This window comes from Felis catus, chromosome B3, assembly GCF_018350175.1.
Source record: "Felis catus isolate Fca126 chromosome B3, F.catus_Fca126_mat1.0, whole genome shotgun sequence".
In the NCBI taxonomy this organism is placed as follows: Eukaryota; Metazoa; Chordata; class Mammalia; order Carnivora; family Felidae; genus Felis; species Felis catus.
Window position 1 is genome coordinate 114,801,994 of NC_058373.1, and position 16,128 is coordinate 114,818,121.

General features: G+C 44.1%; 1 protein-coding gene across 4 annotated transcripts in view; it reads left to right on the forward strand.

Annotated features, from left to right (window-relative positions):
* The window catches only part of EXD2 (exonuclease 3'-5' domain containing 2), an 86,656-nt gene extending 75,779 nt beyond the window's left edge, over nucleotides 1-10,877 (forward strand). For all 4 annotated transcript variants that reach the window (XM_045060123.1, XM_045060124.1, XM_011283296.4 and 1 more), the window contains 4 exons: nucleotides 820-926; nucleotides 1,465-1,600; nucleotides 5,983-6,339; nucleotides 9,408-10,877. In XM_045060123.1, the coding sequence (XP_044916058.1) occupies nucleotides 820-926; nucleotides 1,465-1,600; nucleotides 5,983-6,339; nucleotides 9,408-9,624 (817 nt within the window). In that variant the 3' untranslated portion in view covers nucleotides 9,625-10,877. The remainder of the gene's footprint in view (nucleotides 1-819; nucleotides 927-1,464; nucleotides 1,601-5,982; nucleotides 6,340-9,407) is intronic.
* Nucleotides 10,878-16,128: the final 5,251 nt, after the last annotated feature.

The window sequence follows — 16,128 nt, forward strand, 5'->3', positions numbered from 1 at the left end:
AATTTTTAGACAGTTGGAGTAGAAAGAGGGAGAACTTAACCGAGCTTTGTCACTGATCCTCATATGACCTTAGACTTGTAACTTCTCCAGTTATAAATGAGGGTATAATTATTACTCCTTCCTTGCTCGGGATAGCTGCGAAAATGAATAACATGAATTGCCTCCTACATTTCAGAAGAAATGCATCATCTGATTTCCTGTTCATTTGGTATTTGATTATTTAGAATGGCATCCAGCTCTAAGCCAATATTATTCTCTAACCAGTGAGAGTTTCTCTGTACGACTTATGCCTCTATTGCAGAAAGATGACTAATAAGTACTTTGGAGTGGAAGCTTGGTCCCTGTAGCAGAGTGCCTTTAGGAACTGGATGATTAAATTGAAGCAAGTATTGCGTTTGAGCCAGAAATAAACTCCTGTGGCCCTCATTACTTCAGCCTGAAATTCTTTAATTTTAATTTACTTTGTTTAACCCAGTGATTACTCTGTAGAGCAGTTTCTTGGTGCTTGCTCCTGTTCACTTTCACAACAGAGGTTCTGAAATCTCTGTCACTGAGATAGAGCTGTGTAAATACTACCCAACTTACTTCCTGTCCATAAATATAAAGACTAGCTAAATGAACTCATTTTTAGTTCCTAGCCCCATGCAGATAGAGGAACAAACATGATTTTTTGCCCTACTTGTTTTTTCCCATAAACGTAATGTTTAACCCTAGTATCGAGAGTAGCTGGGGTCACTCAGAAGACAGCATGGGAAGGCAACTGATACCTTGACCCATGGTTAGCTTTCAGTCTTAGATTAATCTCTGCCTTCCCTGCAGAAAATCACCCCTCTATGATAACTGCTTCCTGCATGCTCCTGATGGACAGCCCCTCTGCACTTGTGACCGAAGGAAAGCTCAGTGGTACCTGGACAAAGGCATTGGAGGTTTGAGACTCACCTGTCCTATTTCATCTACATTTAGGTGCATGTGTGGTCCAGCAGGAGTGGGGAAGAGGGACACGGGGCAGGGAGGGATAGAAGAAGGCAGAAAGAACTTGAGACAAGTGAGACGTGGCTGTTCAGTTGTGATTTCTGTCTGCTTAGAGACTCAGGCCCAGCCTCCAGCAAAAGGCATGAGGTCTCATCTTGGGTCTGGAGAGAAGGTTGTATGGTAGGAAAGTAGAGGTGCTCCAGGGGTATTTTATTTTTCCTTTCCTTCAAGGACGTTCGGAGCTATCTTTTTATCTATTTGTGTGTCTCTTTCTCCTGTCTCCCTTCTTTCACTTTATAATTTTTAGACAGTTGAAGAACTAACATAAGGAGAAGTTAATCTAGCTTTGTCACTGATCCTAATATGACCTTAGACCTATACGTCTTCAGTTATAATCGTGATCTCTGGTGGATACAGCAGAGAACAGTTCAGGTGGGGCTTCCTTCCTGAGGGAGAGGTAGGCAAACACTCACCCTTTTTCTTTTTCTTAAGAGCTGGTGAGCGAAGAGCCTTTTGTGGTCAAGCTACAGTTTGAACCTGCGGGAAGACCCGAATCTCCAGGAGACTATTACTTGATGGTTAAAGAGAACCTGTGTGTAGTATGTGGCAAGAAGGACTCATACATTCGGTGAGTGTGGGGTCTGGCCACCCAGATTCTCTGCCTCCGATGGAATTTGCCTTTGTAGCCACATATGGAACCCTTGGGGGCCTTGGTTGAATCTGTCCACTTTGGCTGAAAGACTTGTCCGTGGCGGTCATCCCAGTTTTCCTGAGAGCTTCAGAACTCTGTGTGGCCTTGCTATAGTGTCCCCCACCTATCCTGAGACCAGTTCTTGGTTTCCGGAACGTAACACTCTTTCTCAGTGACAGTTGGCCATGAAGAGAGTGATTCCCTTTTGCTTATAGAAAGATCAGAGACCATTTCCTTCTGAAGCTGCCTTTCTGTGTGTTCTTATAATCCTTCCTTGAGTGGCTCACGAGCTGCACCTTGGTACTATTCGTGGAATACAGGCATACCTCAGATATATTGCAACTCTGGCTCCAGACCATCATAATAAAGCGAACACCACAATAAAGTGAGGCAGGAGCGCCTGGCTGTCTCAGTCAGTGGAGTATGCCACTCTTGATCTCGGGGTTGTGAGCTCAAGCCCCACGCTGGGTGTACAGATTACTTTAAAATAAAATCTTAGGGGTGCCTGAGTGGCTCAGTCAGTTAAGTGTCTGACTAGCTCAGGTCATGATCTCGCGGTCCATGAGTTTGAGCCCCACATTGAGCCTCAGTGCTGACATGACAGCTCAGAGCCTGGAGCCTGCTTCGGATTCTATGTCTCCCTCTCTCTCTGCCTCTCCCCCACTCACGCTCTGTCTCTCTGTCTCTCTCTAAAAAAATAAACATTAAAAAAATTTTTTTAAAATCTTAAAGTGAATGAGTCAAATGAATTTTTGATTTCCAGTGTATGTAAAAATTACATTTACACTGCACTATAGTGCAGTAACATTATGTCTAAAACAACAGTGTATATATTTTAATTTAAAAATACTTCACAGGCACTTGGGGGGCTCAGTCGGTTAAGTATCTGACTCTTGATTTCAGCTCAGGCCATGATCTCACGGTTTGTGAGTTTGAGCCCCACGTTGGGCTCTGCACTGACAGTATGGAGCCTGCTTGGGATTCTCTCTCTCTCTCTCTCTCTCTCTCTCTCTCTCTCTCTCTCTCTCTGTCCCTCCTCCACTTGCATGCTTTCTCTCTCTGTCTCTGTCTCTCTCTCTCAAAATAAAGAAATAAACATTAAAAAATATGTTAAAAAAATACTTTATTGCTGGGGTGCCTTACTGGCTCAGTAAGTAGAGCATGTGACTCTTGATCTTGGAGTCATGAGTTCGAGCCCCACATTGGGTATAGAGGTTATATACATACATACATAGAATACTTTATTGCTAAAAAATGCTAACCATCTTCTGAGCTCTCAGTGAGTTGTAATTCTTTGCTGGAGGAGGGTCTTGCCTCGATGTTGATGGCTGCTGACTAATCAGGGTGGTGGCTGCTGAAGGTTAGGGTGGCTGTGGCAATTTCTTTTTTTTTGTTAAATTTAAAAATTTTTTAATGTTTATTATTTTGAGAGAGAGAGAGAGAGAGAGAGAGAGAGAGAGAGAGAGACGGAGCTTGAGTGGTGGGGGGAGGGGGCAGAGAGAGAGAGGAGACACAGAATCCGAAGTAGGCTCCAGGCTCTGAGCAGTTAGCAAGAGCCCGACACGGGGCTCAAACCCATGGACCACAAGATCATGACCTGAGCTGAAGTTGGTTGCTTAACTGACTGAGCCACCCAGGCGCCCTGACAGTTTCTTAAAATAAAATGACAAGGAAGTTTGCTGCACTGATGGGTTCTTCTTTCACAAACATTTTCTCTGTAGCATGTGATGGTGTTTGATAGCATTTTACTCACAGTAGAACTTCTTTCCAAATTGGAGTCAGTCCTTTCAAATCCTGCACTGTTTCATCAACTAAGTTGACATAATATTCTAAATCCTTTGCTGTCATTTCAACAATCTTCACAGCATCCTCACCAGGAATAGATTCCATCTCAAGAAACCACTTTCCTTGCTCATCGATAAGAAGCAACTCATCAGTTAAAGTTTTATCCTGAGATCACAGCAATTCAGTCCCATCTTCAGGCTCCACTTCTGATTCTAGTTCTGTTGCTATTTCTACCACATCTGCAGTGACTTCTTTTGCCCAGGGGCTGCAGAATAGATGTGCTAGCAGACATGAAAACAATATTAATCTTGTGTATCTCCATCAGAGTTCTTGGGTGGCCAGATATACTGTCAATGAACAGTAAAATGTTGAAAGGAAATTTTTTTTTCTGAGCAGTAGTCTCAACAGTGGGCTTAAAATAGTCAGTAAACCATGTTGTAAACAGATAGGCTGTCATCCACACTTTGTTTTTCCATTTAGAGAGCACAGGCAGAGTAGATTTAGCATCATTCTGAAGTGCCCTAGGGTTTTTAGAATGGTCCATGAGCATTGGCTTCGACTGAAAGTCACCAGCTGCATTAGCCCTTAACAAGAGAGTCAGCCTGTCTTTTGAAGCTTTAAAAAAAAATTTTTTTTAACGTTGTTTATTTATTTTTGAGAGAGAGAGAGAAAGCACGGGAGGGACAGAGAGAGAGAAGGAGACAGAATCCAAAGACAGGCTCTAGGCTCTGACCTAGCGGTCAGCACAGAGCCCGACACGGGGCTCGAACCCACGAACTGTGAGATCATGACCCGATCCGAAGTTGGATGCTTGACTGACTGAGCCACGCAGGCACCCCTCTTTTGAGGCTTTGTAACCAGGCGCTGACTTCTCTCTAGCTATGAAAGCCCTGGATGGCATCTTCTTCCAATAAAAGGCTATTTCATCCACACTGAAAATCTGTTGGTTACTGGAGCCACCTTCATGAATTATCTTAGCTGGATCTTCTGGAGAACTTGCTGCAGCTTCTACATATGCACTTGCTGTCTCACCTTGTACTTTTATGTTGTGGAGATGGCTTCTTTCCTTAAACTTCCTGAACCGACCTCTGCTGGCTTCAGACTTTTCTTCTGCAGCTTCCTCACCTCTCAGCCTTCACAGAATTGGAGAGGATTAGGACCTTGCTCTGGATTAGGCTTTGGTTTAAGATAACATTGAGGTTAGTTTGATCTTCTGTCCAGACCACTAACCTCTCTCTATGTCAGCAGTAAGGCTGTTTCATTTGCATCGCATTTATGTGTTCACTGGAGCAGCACTTTTAATTTCCTTCGAGAACTTTTCCTAGGCATTCACAAGTCGGTTAACTGGTTCCAGAGGCATAGCTTTTGGCCTGTGTCGGCTTTCCACATGCCTTCCTCACTCAATGTAATCACTTCTAGCTTTTGATTTAAAGTGGGAGACGTGCAACTCTTTCTTTCACTTGAACACTAATAGACCATTGTAGGGTTATTAACTGGCCTGATATCAATATCATTGCATCCCAAGAAATAGGGAGGCCCCAGGAAAGGGAGAGAGAGACAGTGCAATGGCCAGCTGGTGGAGCAGTCAGAACACACATAACATTTATTTATTGTTTTCACGGTCTTATATGGGCATGGTTCATGGTGTCCCCAAAACAATTACTGTAGTGACACCTGTGCTCACTTATCACAGATTAGCATAACGAATATAATAATAATGAAACAGTTCGAAATGTTGCAAGAATTACCAAAATATGACACAGAGACAGGAAGTGAAAAAATGCTGTTGGAAAAATGGGGCCAGTAGACTTGCTTGACACAGGGTTGCCACAAACTTTCAATGTGCAAAAAATATAAAATCTGCAGGACACAATGATATGAGGTGTGCCTGTATTTGGATGACCTGAAGGCACACTTTGGGTTTTCTCCCTCCTTCTGTGGAATAATTCACTTTCCTACGTTCTCTTCTTACAAAGTGAGACAAATAATTGTTGCTCTTAAGAGTTTTTCCTGAGAGCTTAGTTCTCCTTAGAAAACACTGCTGGGCCTTGATGAACCATGGAAATAGTCTGAGTGAGGGATTTCTCAGATAGAGGAAATTGGTTTTTATAGGTCACCAGGCTTCCAGAATTTCAGAAGTAGAGGTTGCCTGCTACATGCTTTGAGAGTTATTTTCTAGATATTAAAGGCCATTAGTAATTTTTTTTTTCCCATTTCTCTGATACTCTTCCTTCTGGGAATACAATCTTGACAAAGGTGGTTATTAGCCTCCCTCTGCCATTGGCCCTCCGCTGGCTCTTGAGGGCAGGTGGTATGAACCTACTTCTAGGAGAGAGGAAACTAGGCACGGGTAGCTAGGCAGGCCGAGAGTGGAATAGGTTGTACTGCCTGTATGTAATCTCTGTTGGATTGTGATGCCCAAGGCTTCTCAGTCATGTTTAGGCCCAGATGAGACTCCAGTAGCCCGCCTGCTAGCTCTACATGTGTTCCGTGTCATCTGCTAATGAGCGCTGCCTTCTGGGTGGGCTTGGCAGGAAGAACGTGATTCCACACGAGTACCGGAAGCACTTCCCCATTGAGATGAAAGACCACAACTCCCACGATGTGCTGCTGCTCTGTACCTCCTGCCACGCTGTCTCTAACTACTACGACAACCACCTGAAGCAGCAGCTGGCCAGGGAGTTCCAGGCCCCCATTGGCTCTGAGGAGGGTCTGCGGCTGCTAGAAGACCCTGAGCGCCGGCAGGTACGTTCTGGGGCCAGGGCCCTGCTCAACGCGGAGAGCCTGCCTGCTCGTCGGAAGGAGGAGCTGCTGCGAGCCCTCAGAGAGTTTTACGACACAGACACAATCACGGATGAGATGCTTCAAGAGGCTGCCAGCCTGGAGACCAGGTACAGAAAGGGTGGAGGAGTGACCCAGAGCACTGACCCTGACCACTCGGTGAGGTTGCTTGCCAGGTGGGGGGCGAGCATAGCCTGTGTCATCCCGTTACGTGTGTAATGGCTTAAAATACCACGGGACTGGGATAGTACAATCTGTTTGAGAATTTCCTTTCCATAGGAGACTTGTCTTCTGTCATTAACCCTTTTAAGGTCATATATGTCCAGTCATTTTCATGATTAGCAGGTGAGTTCAAGTGCGGTAGAGTTGTGCCTTAGAGATTCTATGCAGAAGGAAATCCTAAAGTCAGCACAGAAGATGAAAATCATACTCAAAAAATATCCTCAAGTCTCTGAAGTTGCCCACGAGTACGGTGTATGTGGGGTTTCTTTTGTCTCCAGATCGGTGGGAACTGAGACCAGGGGATTCATGTTTGCTGTCTCACCTGGACTCAGGGTACTGGCCCATTGAATGGAATATTGGCTCTAACCATTTAAGTTACTCTTCTCCTTTTCCCTTCCTTCTTTGCTCCCTCCTTCCCCACGAGTACGTGGTTGAACTTACAGGACTTAACTCGGTGTTCCCAAATGAGAAGCTTATGGTCCTAAGAAATGAATGGGTGCATGGCTGCGGTGAAAAAAATTCTGCATCACCTGCTGTAGTTTTGCTTACCAACTGTCTCTTTTCCAGTCGTACTAGGGATTGAAATAATCGAGCTGATACGTTCACCAAACAGAATGCGATGCTGTTTGCCTATAGAGTTTTGTTACCAAAAAATCTTAAATATAGCAGCAATTATCAAACAAATATTTCTAGATATCTTAATCTATTTAACCCAGCTAATAAACTTTCTATAAATTGCCTTAATTAGTTCTTATAACAAACCTATGAAATAGGATTTAGATTTCTTACTGGTAACTGCTCACATTGTATCTTGCATTTTTTAAATCTTTCAAAGTTAATAAAACATTACTGAGTTTTATTCCTATAGCTACCTTGTGAGTCTGTAAAGTAGATGTTATTTTCCAAGCTTTATGTTAGCTACCCTGAGGTAAAGTCAAATAACTTGCCAGGGTCCTATGAGAAATTAAGGGGACGGGTTCCTTTAACCGGTTCCCAGATGTATTTGCTAAAACAGGCAAACTTCCCCTTTCACCACAGACCTTTCTAACAAATCACCTGCTGACTTGGATAGAAGGATGCTGGACTTGGATGTCTGGGACTGGAAAGAAGAGCTGTTTGGGGAAAGATAGGCTAGTTAGTGGCACTCTGGTGAGCTAAGCAATAGTGTCTGCAGACCCCCGGAGGGCACCAGCACTGCCAGGATGGGGAGGGGGTCTTGAGAGTGGGGCGTGGATGCGTGGAGGGGAACTGAGTCCGTGGGGTACCAGCTTCCTTGAGAAAATTAGCCTTTCCTCACAGGAGGTGAACACACTGTTCGCATGGCAACAGAACAGTTTTTAAGGCCTCCGTGCTTAGGAAGGAGGCAGGGATTCATTTTCCCATTAAACAGCACCAGCTGCACAACTGAATATTTCATGGGACTGAAACAGGTCTCTCATGGATGTGGTTTGGCATACTTTTTTTTTTTTTTTAAGATTCTATTTTATTTTTTTTAAATTTGTTTATTTATTCTGAGAGAGAAAACAGCATGAGCCAGGGAGAGGGAGAAGGAATCCCAGGCAGGCTCGCTCCATGCTATTCGCACACAGAGCCCGGTGTGGGGCTCAGTCCCATAAACTGTGAGATCATGATTTGAGCCGAAATCAAGAGTAAAATGTTTAACCAACTGAGCCACCCAGATGCCCCTAAGATTTTTATTTTTATTTATTTATTTATTTATTTATTTATTTATTTATTTATTTATTTATGCATGAATGCATGCTTATTTATTTTTGAGAGAGAGCGTGAATGGGGAGGTGTGGAGAGAGGGGGACAGAGGATCCGAATCAGGCCCTGCACTGAAACCAGAAAGCCTGACGCGGGGCTCGAACTCACAAACCGTGAGATCACGACCTGAGCCGAAGTTGGATACTCAACCGACTAAGCCAGCCAGGTGCCCCAGGATTTGATTTTGAAGCAATCTGTACACCCAACGTGGGGCTCAAACTTATAACTCCCAGATGAAGGGCTGCATGTTCCACCCACTCAGCCAGCCAAACACCTCCATCTTTTTTTTTTTTTTTTAATTGAAGTGTAGTTGACACAGGGCCACACAACATTACATTCGTTTCAGGTATATGACAGTGATTCAACAAGTTTATATGTTATGCTGTTCTCATCACAAGGGTAGCTACCATCTGTGACCATAGAACGCTATCACAACACCAGTGACTGTATTGCCTATGCCGTATGGTTTGGCATTCTTTCCATGAGAAAGAAGACACTAGAGAAATGTTCCACCTTGCATTTTACATTCAGGTATTACAGTGTTATGAAAAATTGGAACATGTGGGGTGATGTATGGTTCAGAATGAATAATTAAGATTTTTTTTTTGATGTTTATTTTTTGAGAGAGAGAGAGAGAAAAAGACAGAGCACGAGCAGGGGAAGGGCAGAGAGAGAGGGAGACACAGAATGTAAAGCAGGCTCCAGGCTCTGAGCTGTCAGCACAGGGCCCGACGCGGGGCTCCCAACTCACAGACCAAGAGTTCGTGACCTGAGCTGAAGTCGGACGCTTAACCGACTGAGCCACCCAGGCGCCCCCAGAATGAATCATTTAAAAGAAAGGCGAGTAACCGTGGAGTCAATAAAAGACCAACATTCTTTACTCGTCAGTCAGACACTAGGGCCCTGTAGTGGGGGCTGAGCCTCGTGCAGGGAGGGGCCTCCCCACAAATGTAGCTCAGTATCCCAGATACCTTGTGTTGGATTGTGTGCAATATGTCCAAACCACTTCTTTAAAAAGGCAGGTATAGGGAAGATGTTTTTAAAAACATTAAAGTAACCAACCCTTTAGAAGTCCAGCAACCTCCTCACATGCCCTTGCTGAAGCCCCTTGGCCCGCAGCATTTGGAGCCGTCTGTGAGACCATCCTGTGCTTGTTTTCCTCAGACCCTTGTACTTTGTGTCTTGCCAGGATTTCCAATGAAAACTACATTCCTCACGGGCTGAAGGTGGTGCAGTGCCACAGCCAGGGCGGGCTGCGCTCCCTCATGCAGCTGGAGAGCCGCTGGCGTCAACATTTCCTGGACTCCATGCAGCCCAAGCACCTGCCCCAGCAGTGGTCAGTGGACCATAACCATCAGAAGCTGCTCCGGAAATATGGGGAAGACCTTCCCATCAAGCTGTCGTGATAGCCGCTTTCCTCCCAGGTTAGGACAGCTGGGAAGCTGAGCCAAGGTGGGAAAGTCACCTCTTCCCATGTCATTCATTGTCAGAGCCTAGTGTCGCAAGTCGGAATGCTAACCCACGCTGATCCCAGGATGCTTCTGGTGGAGCAAGGCTGTTGCTTCCAGGGGAGCTTACGGGTTTGAATTTTAGTCGGGCAGGGTGAGAATTCTTTTTCCCTCCCTCTTATTTTATTTTTGTGGACCAAAGGGCCTTGGCCTTTATTTTACTCTCTTTCTTTTGCTTTCCTTGTACGGACAGCAAATGAAGGATTCTTCCCTGAAGTGACTTGTCAAGTTGCTCAGGTTTTTAATACATCTCTTCCCTGTGCAGTATGTTGGTTTTTCTGAAACAGGGGCAGTCAAGGATTTTAATCTCATCGGGTTAGGAGGGGAGAAAACGTTCTTCCAGAGGTTGGAGGGTCAGATTTGTTTTTCCCAGTTCAAGCACATCTTCGTGATAAATTCCTTGGCTTCATGCTCTCCCACGACTCACCTGGTTGAGATCCATCCCATCTAGGTCACTTTGGTTTATTTCCATACTTGAGAATGCTCCCGTTTCCACGTCCAGGACCACAGCAGCGACTTCCTGCCATATGCTTCCACCCGAACACTGGAGGAAATCCTTTTCTGGAAGTAGGCCTTGAAGCTGGCTGGGGCAGAGAGAAGCATAAGCAACCACCTCTCAAGAGGACTTTGATACCTGCTCAGCTTTCCCTTTCATGCTGTTTGTTGTCTGTTTGTTGTAGTCCTCTTGTCCAGAAGTGCAAGGTTTTTAGCTTAATCCCTTTCTGAGAGGAAGATTATCTTCTGTCAGAATCAATGTCAGGCCCCTTCCGTGTTCTGTGTTCCATCAGATTTGTAACACTGACCTCTTTTAAGCACTTAATTCTCTCCTGGAGTCCTTTGGTCAGGTTGCCTTTTGAGGATTTGTCCACCTCCCCTCATGCCTGGGACTCAGTTAATACGTTCAGATGTTCAAAACGGTGGCGTTTCATCTTTTTATGTGAGGCCACCACTTTGAGCATGAAATAAAGTTTTAGTAGTGATTAGTATTTTTTCTAAAGTTTTAGGAAAACTTTTTTACCTTACAAGATCTTAGAAATTTGAAAAAGAATTTTATGGCCAGAATCCAACAGGAGCTGTTTTGAAATCGTGCCCGAGTTGGTGATGGTTGTTCTAACACTGATAAATAAAACTTCTTCTAAGCACAAAGCTCACTGATGGTAAATGTAAACCTTTTTTCTTCACAGCTTTATAGAATTGGTAACTATTCTTGGGGGAGGGGATATTTGCCCTTCAGGTCCCTGCCGTGGCGGGGGTGGGGGGGGGGGCAGGGTGTGCCCAGTGTGTGCCCAGACGCACCACATACAGTGCGGCCGCAGCCCATCCCCGAACGGTCTGCAAACGAGTGAGCACATCTTGCGTTTTGCTCCTCTGCCCCTGCATTCCCCTTGTCCTCAGACAGGCATTTCTGGGATCTCAACTGGAAATCCTTGAAAATGAACAGTACCTTGGGGACGGGATTTTCGGTGCGGTTATGATGGGTTATTATGGGGCATGCGTGGCAGTGGCTGCACCCCATGCTCGGGAGTCCCAGGGGGTGGAGAACCACAGAGACTGAGGGGTGGTCAGCAGAGCAGGCAGTCTTGCCACAAGGTGGCACTCATAGATTTTGTTTTATATTCATTCTTGAGAAATAGGGCTTTTATACACAGTTCCTGAACATAACTGATGACTTAGGTTTCCAAATTTGTGGTAGCTGATTTGGGGTCATTTTGATAAGTTTACCAGAAAAACTTCTTCTGAAACAGGGAGGAGGGCGCTTTCATTCTCTTTTCCTGGGATCCTCATGCCAAGAGGAGAGAAACACATACGAGGTCATTTAGGTGCAGCGGTTGCTGTGGGAAGAAGGAATCGATCCTGCCAGCAGACCTTCCTGTGTGGGCAGCCAGCCTAGAGGGAGCAGCTAGCCCGGCACACGGAATTTCTGCTCCTTCTCACAGGTTACAGTGTAGCTCTGACTCTTTGTTCTCTGAGTCAGCCTTGGACTGCAGCAGACTTTGCCTAAGATGGTTGTGATCTCAAATGAGATATCTTATGGTAGACATATTATAGAACAAATATTTACTGGTTTTTGCTGATAGAAAAGTAGTGTATGTTTGTTAGAGCTGAGTCTAAAGAAGGAATAAAAATCACGCATCTTCCCTCCGTCTAGAATAGAGCTGACCTTTGCTGGTATGTCCGTGACTTTCCTTTCACTAGTTAAAAATGCAAACGATAAAAGCAAAATTCAGAGTTATACGTATATACAGCTTGGCATCGTGTTTTTTCCCTCTCACTTAACATGGCATCACAAGAAATTAATTTCCTGTGAAAGATTCCTGGTGGCTCTACCTTACTTTAGTTGTCCATTCCCTCACTGTTGAAAATTATGGTTGTTTGAGATCCTTTGTTAATGGCAGAGATACTGGGATGAGCTGTCTTTTGGATAAACCTTTGACCATACCTTTGATACTTTCCTTAGGATAGAATCCTAGAAATTGGATGGGGAGGCAAGGGCTCACATGGCTGGAGTGAGGATCAATCGATACCACCTTTGAGGAGTATATATCAAGGGACTGCTACTCTCTGACCCTCTAGCTCGTGTCCCAGGGCACTTGCTGTGCTTCCATGAGAGCAGTAGTGAGAGGACAGGGTCATGGCAGGGGCCTCTGTGAGTGTGCCGTGATGGTTGTATTTCTAGGCTCAGAGTCTTTTCTCTGCTTCCCCTTTGTCTCCCGTCCTTTACTGACTCATTTCCCCTTACAGTCAATATTTTTTGGAAACGCTATTTATTTTAAAATAAAAAAGGTAAAATAAAAGTTACAGTTCTTTTTGTGTGTGTGTGAAACACAAGCAATCAGAGATTTGCTCTCCTAAAGTGAACAAGGTCCAGTACTTAGGGATTTGTTGCTTTTTAAGCGTGCAGCCGTAAGTTACTTATTCTATCCACATCACGGATGGAGATCCGATGACAAAATGTGTTCTGTTGAAATAAAGCCGTTTTAATCCCTCATTTTAGACTCTTAGGAACCCAGCAGGCAGAAAGAGCTTTTGTTCAGCATCCTTTACTACCTGTTCGTTTGGAGCCCTAACATCTGACTGTAATTCAAGTTCTTGGTTTACTTTACCTCTCTGAGTTTTTCATTCATTCATTTATCCTTTCCTCTTTTTTTTTTTTCCCTTCATTATGTCTCATCCTCATGAGAGGTATCACTTCTTACTTTTAAAGAAGATAGTTTCTCGGTCTGCTAGTTTACTGATTATTACATATTTTAAAAGGATCCTTCTTTCTGATCTTTTGTCTTTTCTGTTGAGTAGTGGCCATTTTTAGAGTACCTAATCCTTTGGGAATGCAGTGAGAATCAGTCTTTCTTGGATGAAATAAACTGAAAGAGGATGTAAGAATGACCTTGTTATGATTGAACTCTTGGTCCAAATAACATACACATAATGCATAGTCCCCTGAATACTTTTGCTTTGGAATTCTGTGATACACTGTATGTATTCACCAAGTTGTCTCCTCGTGCTGGAGCCTCATACCTTCTGCTTGTCCCCAGTCCTGCAGCAGTTTCACGTCAGGTGATGGAGCAGGGCTTATATACAGCCGGATAGCTTACTTGTTCAAATTACCTATCCTGCCAGCCTGCTAGGAGATGTGTTAGTCACCCCCTTTGCTTGAGGCACCAAGGCCCTTGCTTTAATGCCAGGATGTTATTTGGGAGGGTGAGAAGCACATTAGACTGTTGTTTCCATCTAACTGGCTCTGTCTGTGGCCCACTGTTGTTGGAGGACCCTAGATACGGTGGGTTACTGGACCAAGTGAGTAATCATTTGGGGGATAGTCAAGAACTGACTTCCTTTGCATCAGAATAGGGAATGTCAGAGGACCTAGTTCACCTATCCTGGGTTGTATCCTCTTCTAATGTAGTGCACGCTGCCTTAAAAGGTCATTCTCTGCTCTGAATGGAAGTAGTTAATCTCCTACCCTCCAGACTGAACTCGGAGCATTTGCCTTCCTTCTGACTTCCTTATTCATTACTCGTTCTTCCATTTTCCTCTTGTGAAATGGGTAGTCTGTTGCCTTTCTGCCTGCATAAGCTCCAAAAGTTGCTGAGTTTGAAGTCAGCATTATTATAAGCATGATGTGTGGTCCAGAATATTCCTGAGGTAGAGAGGCTAGTTATATTCTATTCTAGCTTCCCAAAGATCTTCCTTTTCAGGCTTCAACATGCTGGGGCAGAGTTGTGATTCTGACTATTCAGGCCACCAGAGTATCCATTAAGTCCTGGATAAGAACCAGACATTTGAGCTTAGTAAGCTAACAGCTGAAAAGAAATGGGAGATTAAGACATGGCCAGATTTAAAAGAAGTATGTTTATTTGGTTAGTGGGTTGATGGGGGTGTATCCCATGGACTCAACTTTCTCTTTTGCTTTTCCCTGTACTCAGTTCTGTCGTGCGTTGGCAGGATCAGAAGAGTGGGCTGGTGACCTGGGGTTGGGTTCTGGCCATTAGCCATGTATCTTTGGACTAATCGCTGAACTTTTCTGGACTCCTTTCTTTGCCAATAAAGTTAGAAATTGAAATTACATGTGCTGTAAGGGCCCTCCTCACTGTAGCATCCTGTAACACATCCCCCGTTTCTTATGTGGTACTTTCCCTTGGGAGCTGTGTACCTTCTCCTTCGTTGCACACCCTCATCTTGCCCCTAGCTCTGGAAATGGAGACTGTGCATGGAAGGGGGGGGGGCGGGATGAGGAAAGCAGGATGCTACGCCGTGTCCTCCTGGCCTCACTGACTAGAGAGAAGCCCGCTTCCTCCATCTGGTGCTCCCCCCTGGAGCTGAAATGCGTTTCTCACCAGAGATGTGCTGTGTGCAGCCTTAGGGAACTTACATTTCTACTTAGTTCACTATTTAACAATAAAGAAAGAAGAGAAAGCTTTATCTTCAGTCGCATTGCTAGTGCTGTAAAGTTTAATAAGAGATAAGCACAGAATGGAAACGAGGCAACTTCGTCAGGTATCGTAGATGGAAAGATAGTAAGAAAAAAGGAGTGAGTGCTTCTCATTTTAAGTATAGGAGAAATTAAGGCTATACTGTAGAGGATTGAATAGAATTAAGTACTTTAAAAGGCAAACATTAAACCAATAAGTTAAAAATATTCTCTCTTTTTTTATGTTGTCATGACTGCCTAAGAAAATTTGAGGGATCCAAAATGTTAACACATTGTTATCCTTCTGTACGTCCTAAGACATGATCAACTCACGGGGAGACTGCAGAGTTTCTGGGGCCTGAATCTTGTATAACCCTGACTTGCCTTGGACTTTGTCCCTCTTACCTCTGCCTGGCCATCAGCAAGACAGACATCTGCAAAATGTGAAGTTTATATTTAATAAGCTTCTGGAAGACATTTCTCTATATATACGTTCCCTATGACCTGGCAGAAAATATATTTCCCAGTTCATCCTTAGTGCTTAGTTTCAGTCCCAAAGAGGGTGTTGATATACTGGCTTTTCTTTGTGTAGCACAGATTTGGACCAAATATGCTAGACTTGCTCTTTTTACAATAATCACCCAGATATAGACATGAACCCCCATGTTTCTACCAAATTAGGGTTATTTTGCTGTTGTAGTTCTGGAAAAAGCAACCAGATGGGAGGCAAAAGTATATTTCTCTGCCCTGACGAGCCCTAACTTTATCTAAAATTCTGACATCTTTTGTTATATCCCACAGAGCCAACTAGAGTCCCAGTCTGCCTGCTTCATTTGTTTGCTTTTATTTTATGTTATTTTATGTTATTTTATGTTATTTTATGTTATTTTATTTTATTTTATTTTATTTCTTTCAATATTTTATTTACTTATTTTTTAAATTTACATCCAAGTTAGCATATAGTGCAATAATGATTTTGGGAGTAGAATCCAGTGTCTCATCACCTACATATAACACCCAGTGCTCATCCCAACAAGTGCCCTCCTCAATGCCCCTTGCCCAGCCCACCCCCACCCAACACCCCTCCAGCAACCCTCGGTTTGTTCTCTGTATTTAAGGGTTCTTAGTCTTTTTTTTAACCAAAGTATGTATGTCTGGCCCTAGGGTTCGGTTGGCCTGAGCTGTAGCCACATACAGTTTCCTCTGAGTGCTTGGATACAATGAGCAGGACTAATGTTGGCTTGGAAAAGGAGCAGGAGATGGCTTGGGGTTCGTTTTTCTTTTTTAAATGTTATACAAGTGCAGAGCAGTTGGCTGCCGTCCCCCTCTCAAACCGTCAGCAGAGCTTGACCTTGGCCAAGATTGTGCCTCATCCTCTCGGCATTTTAGCATAGAGTTGCGTTTCAACCCTGGAATGCTTAACCAAAAGCACATGCTGTAGTGATGGTTTCCAAAGAACGAGTTTTTACAAAAGGTCTACATCATGTTGTCTT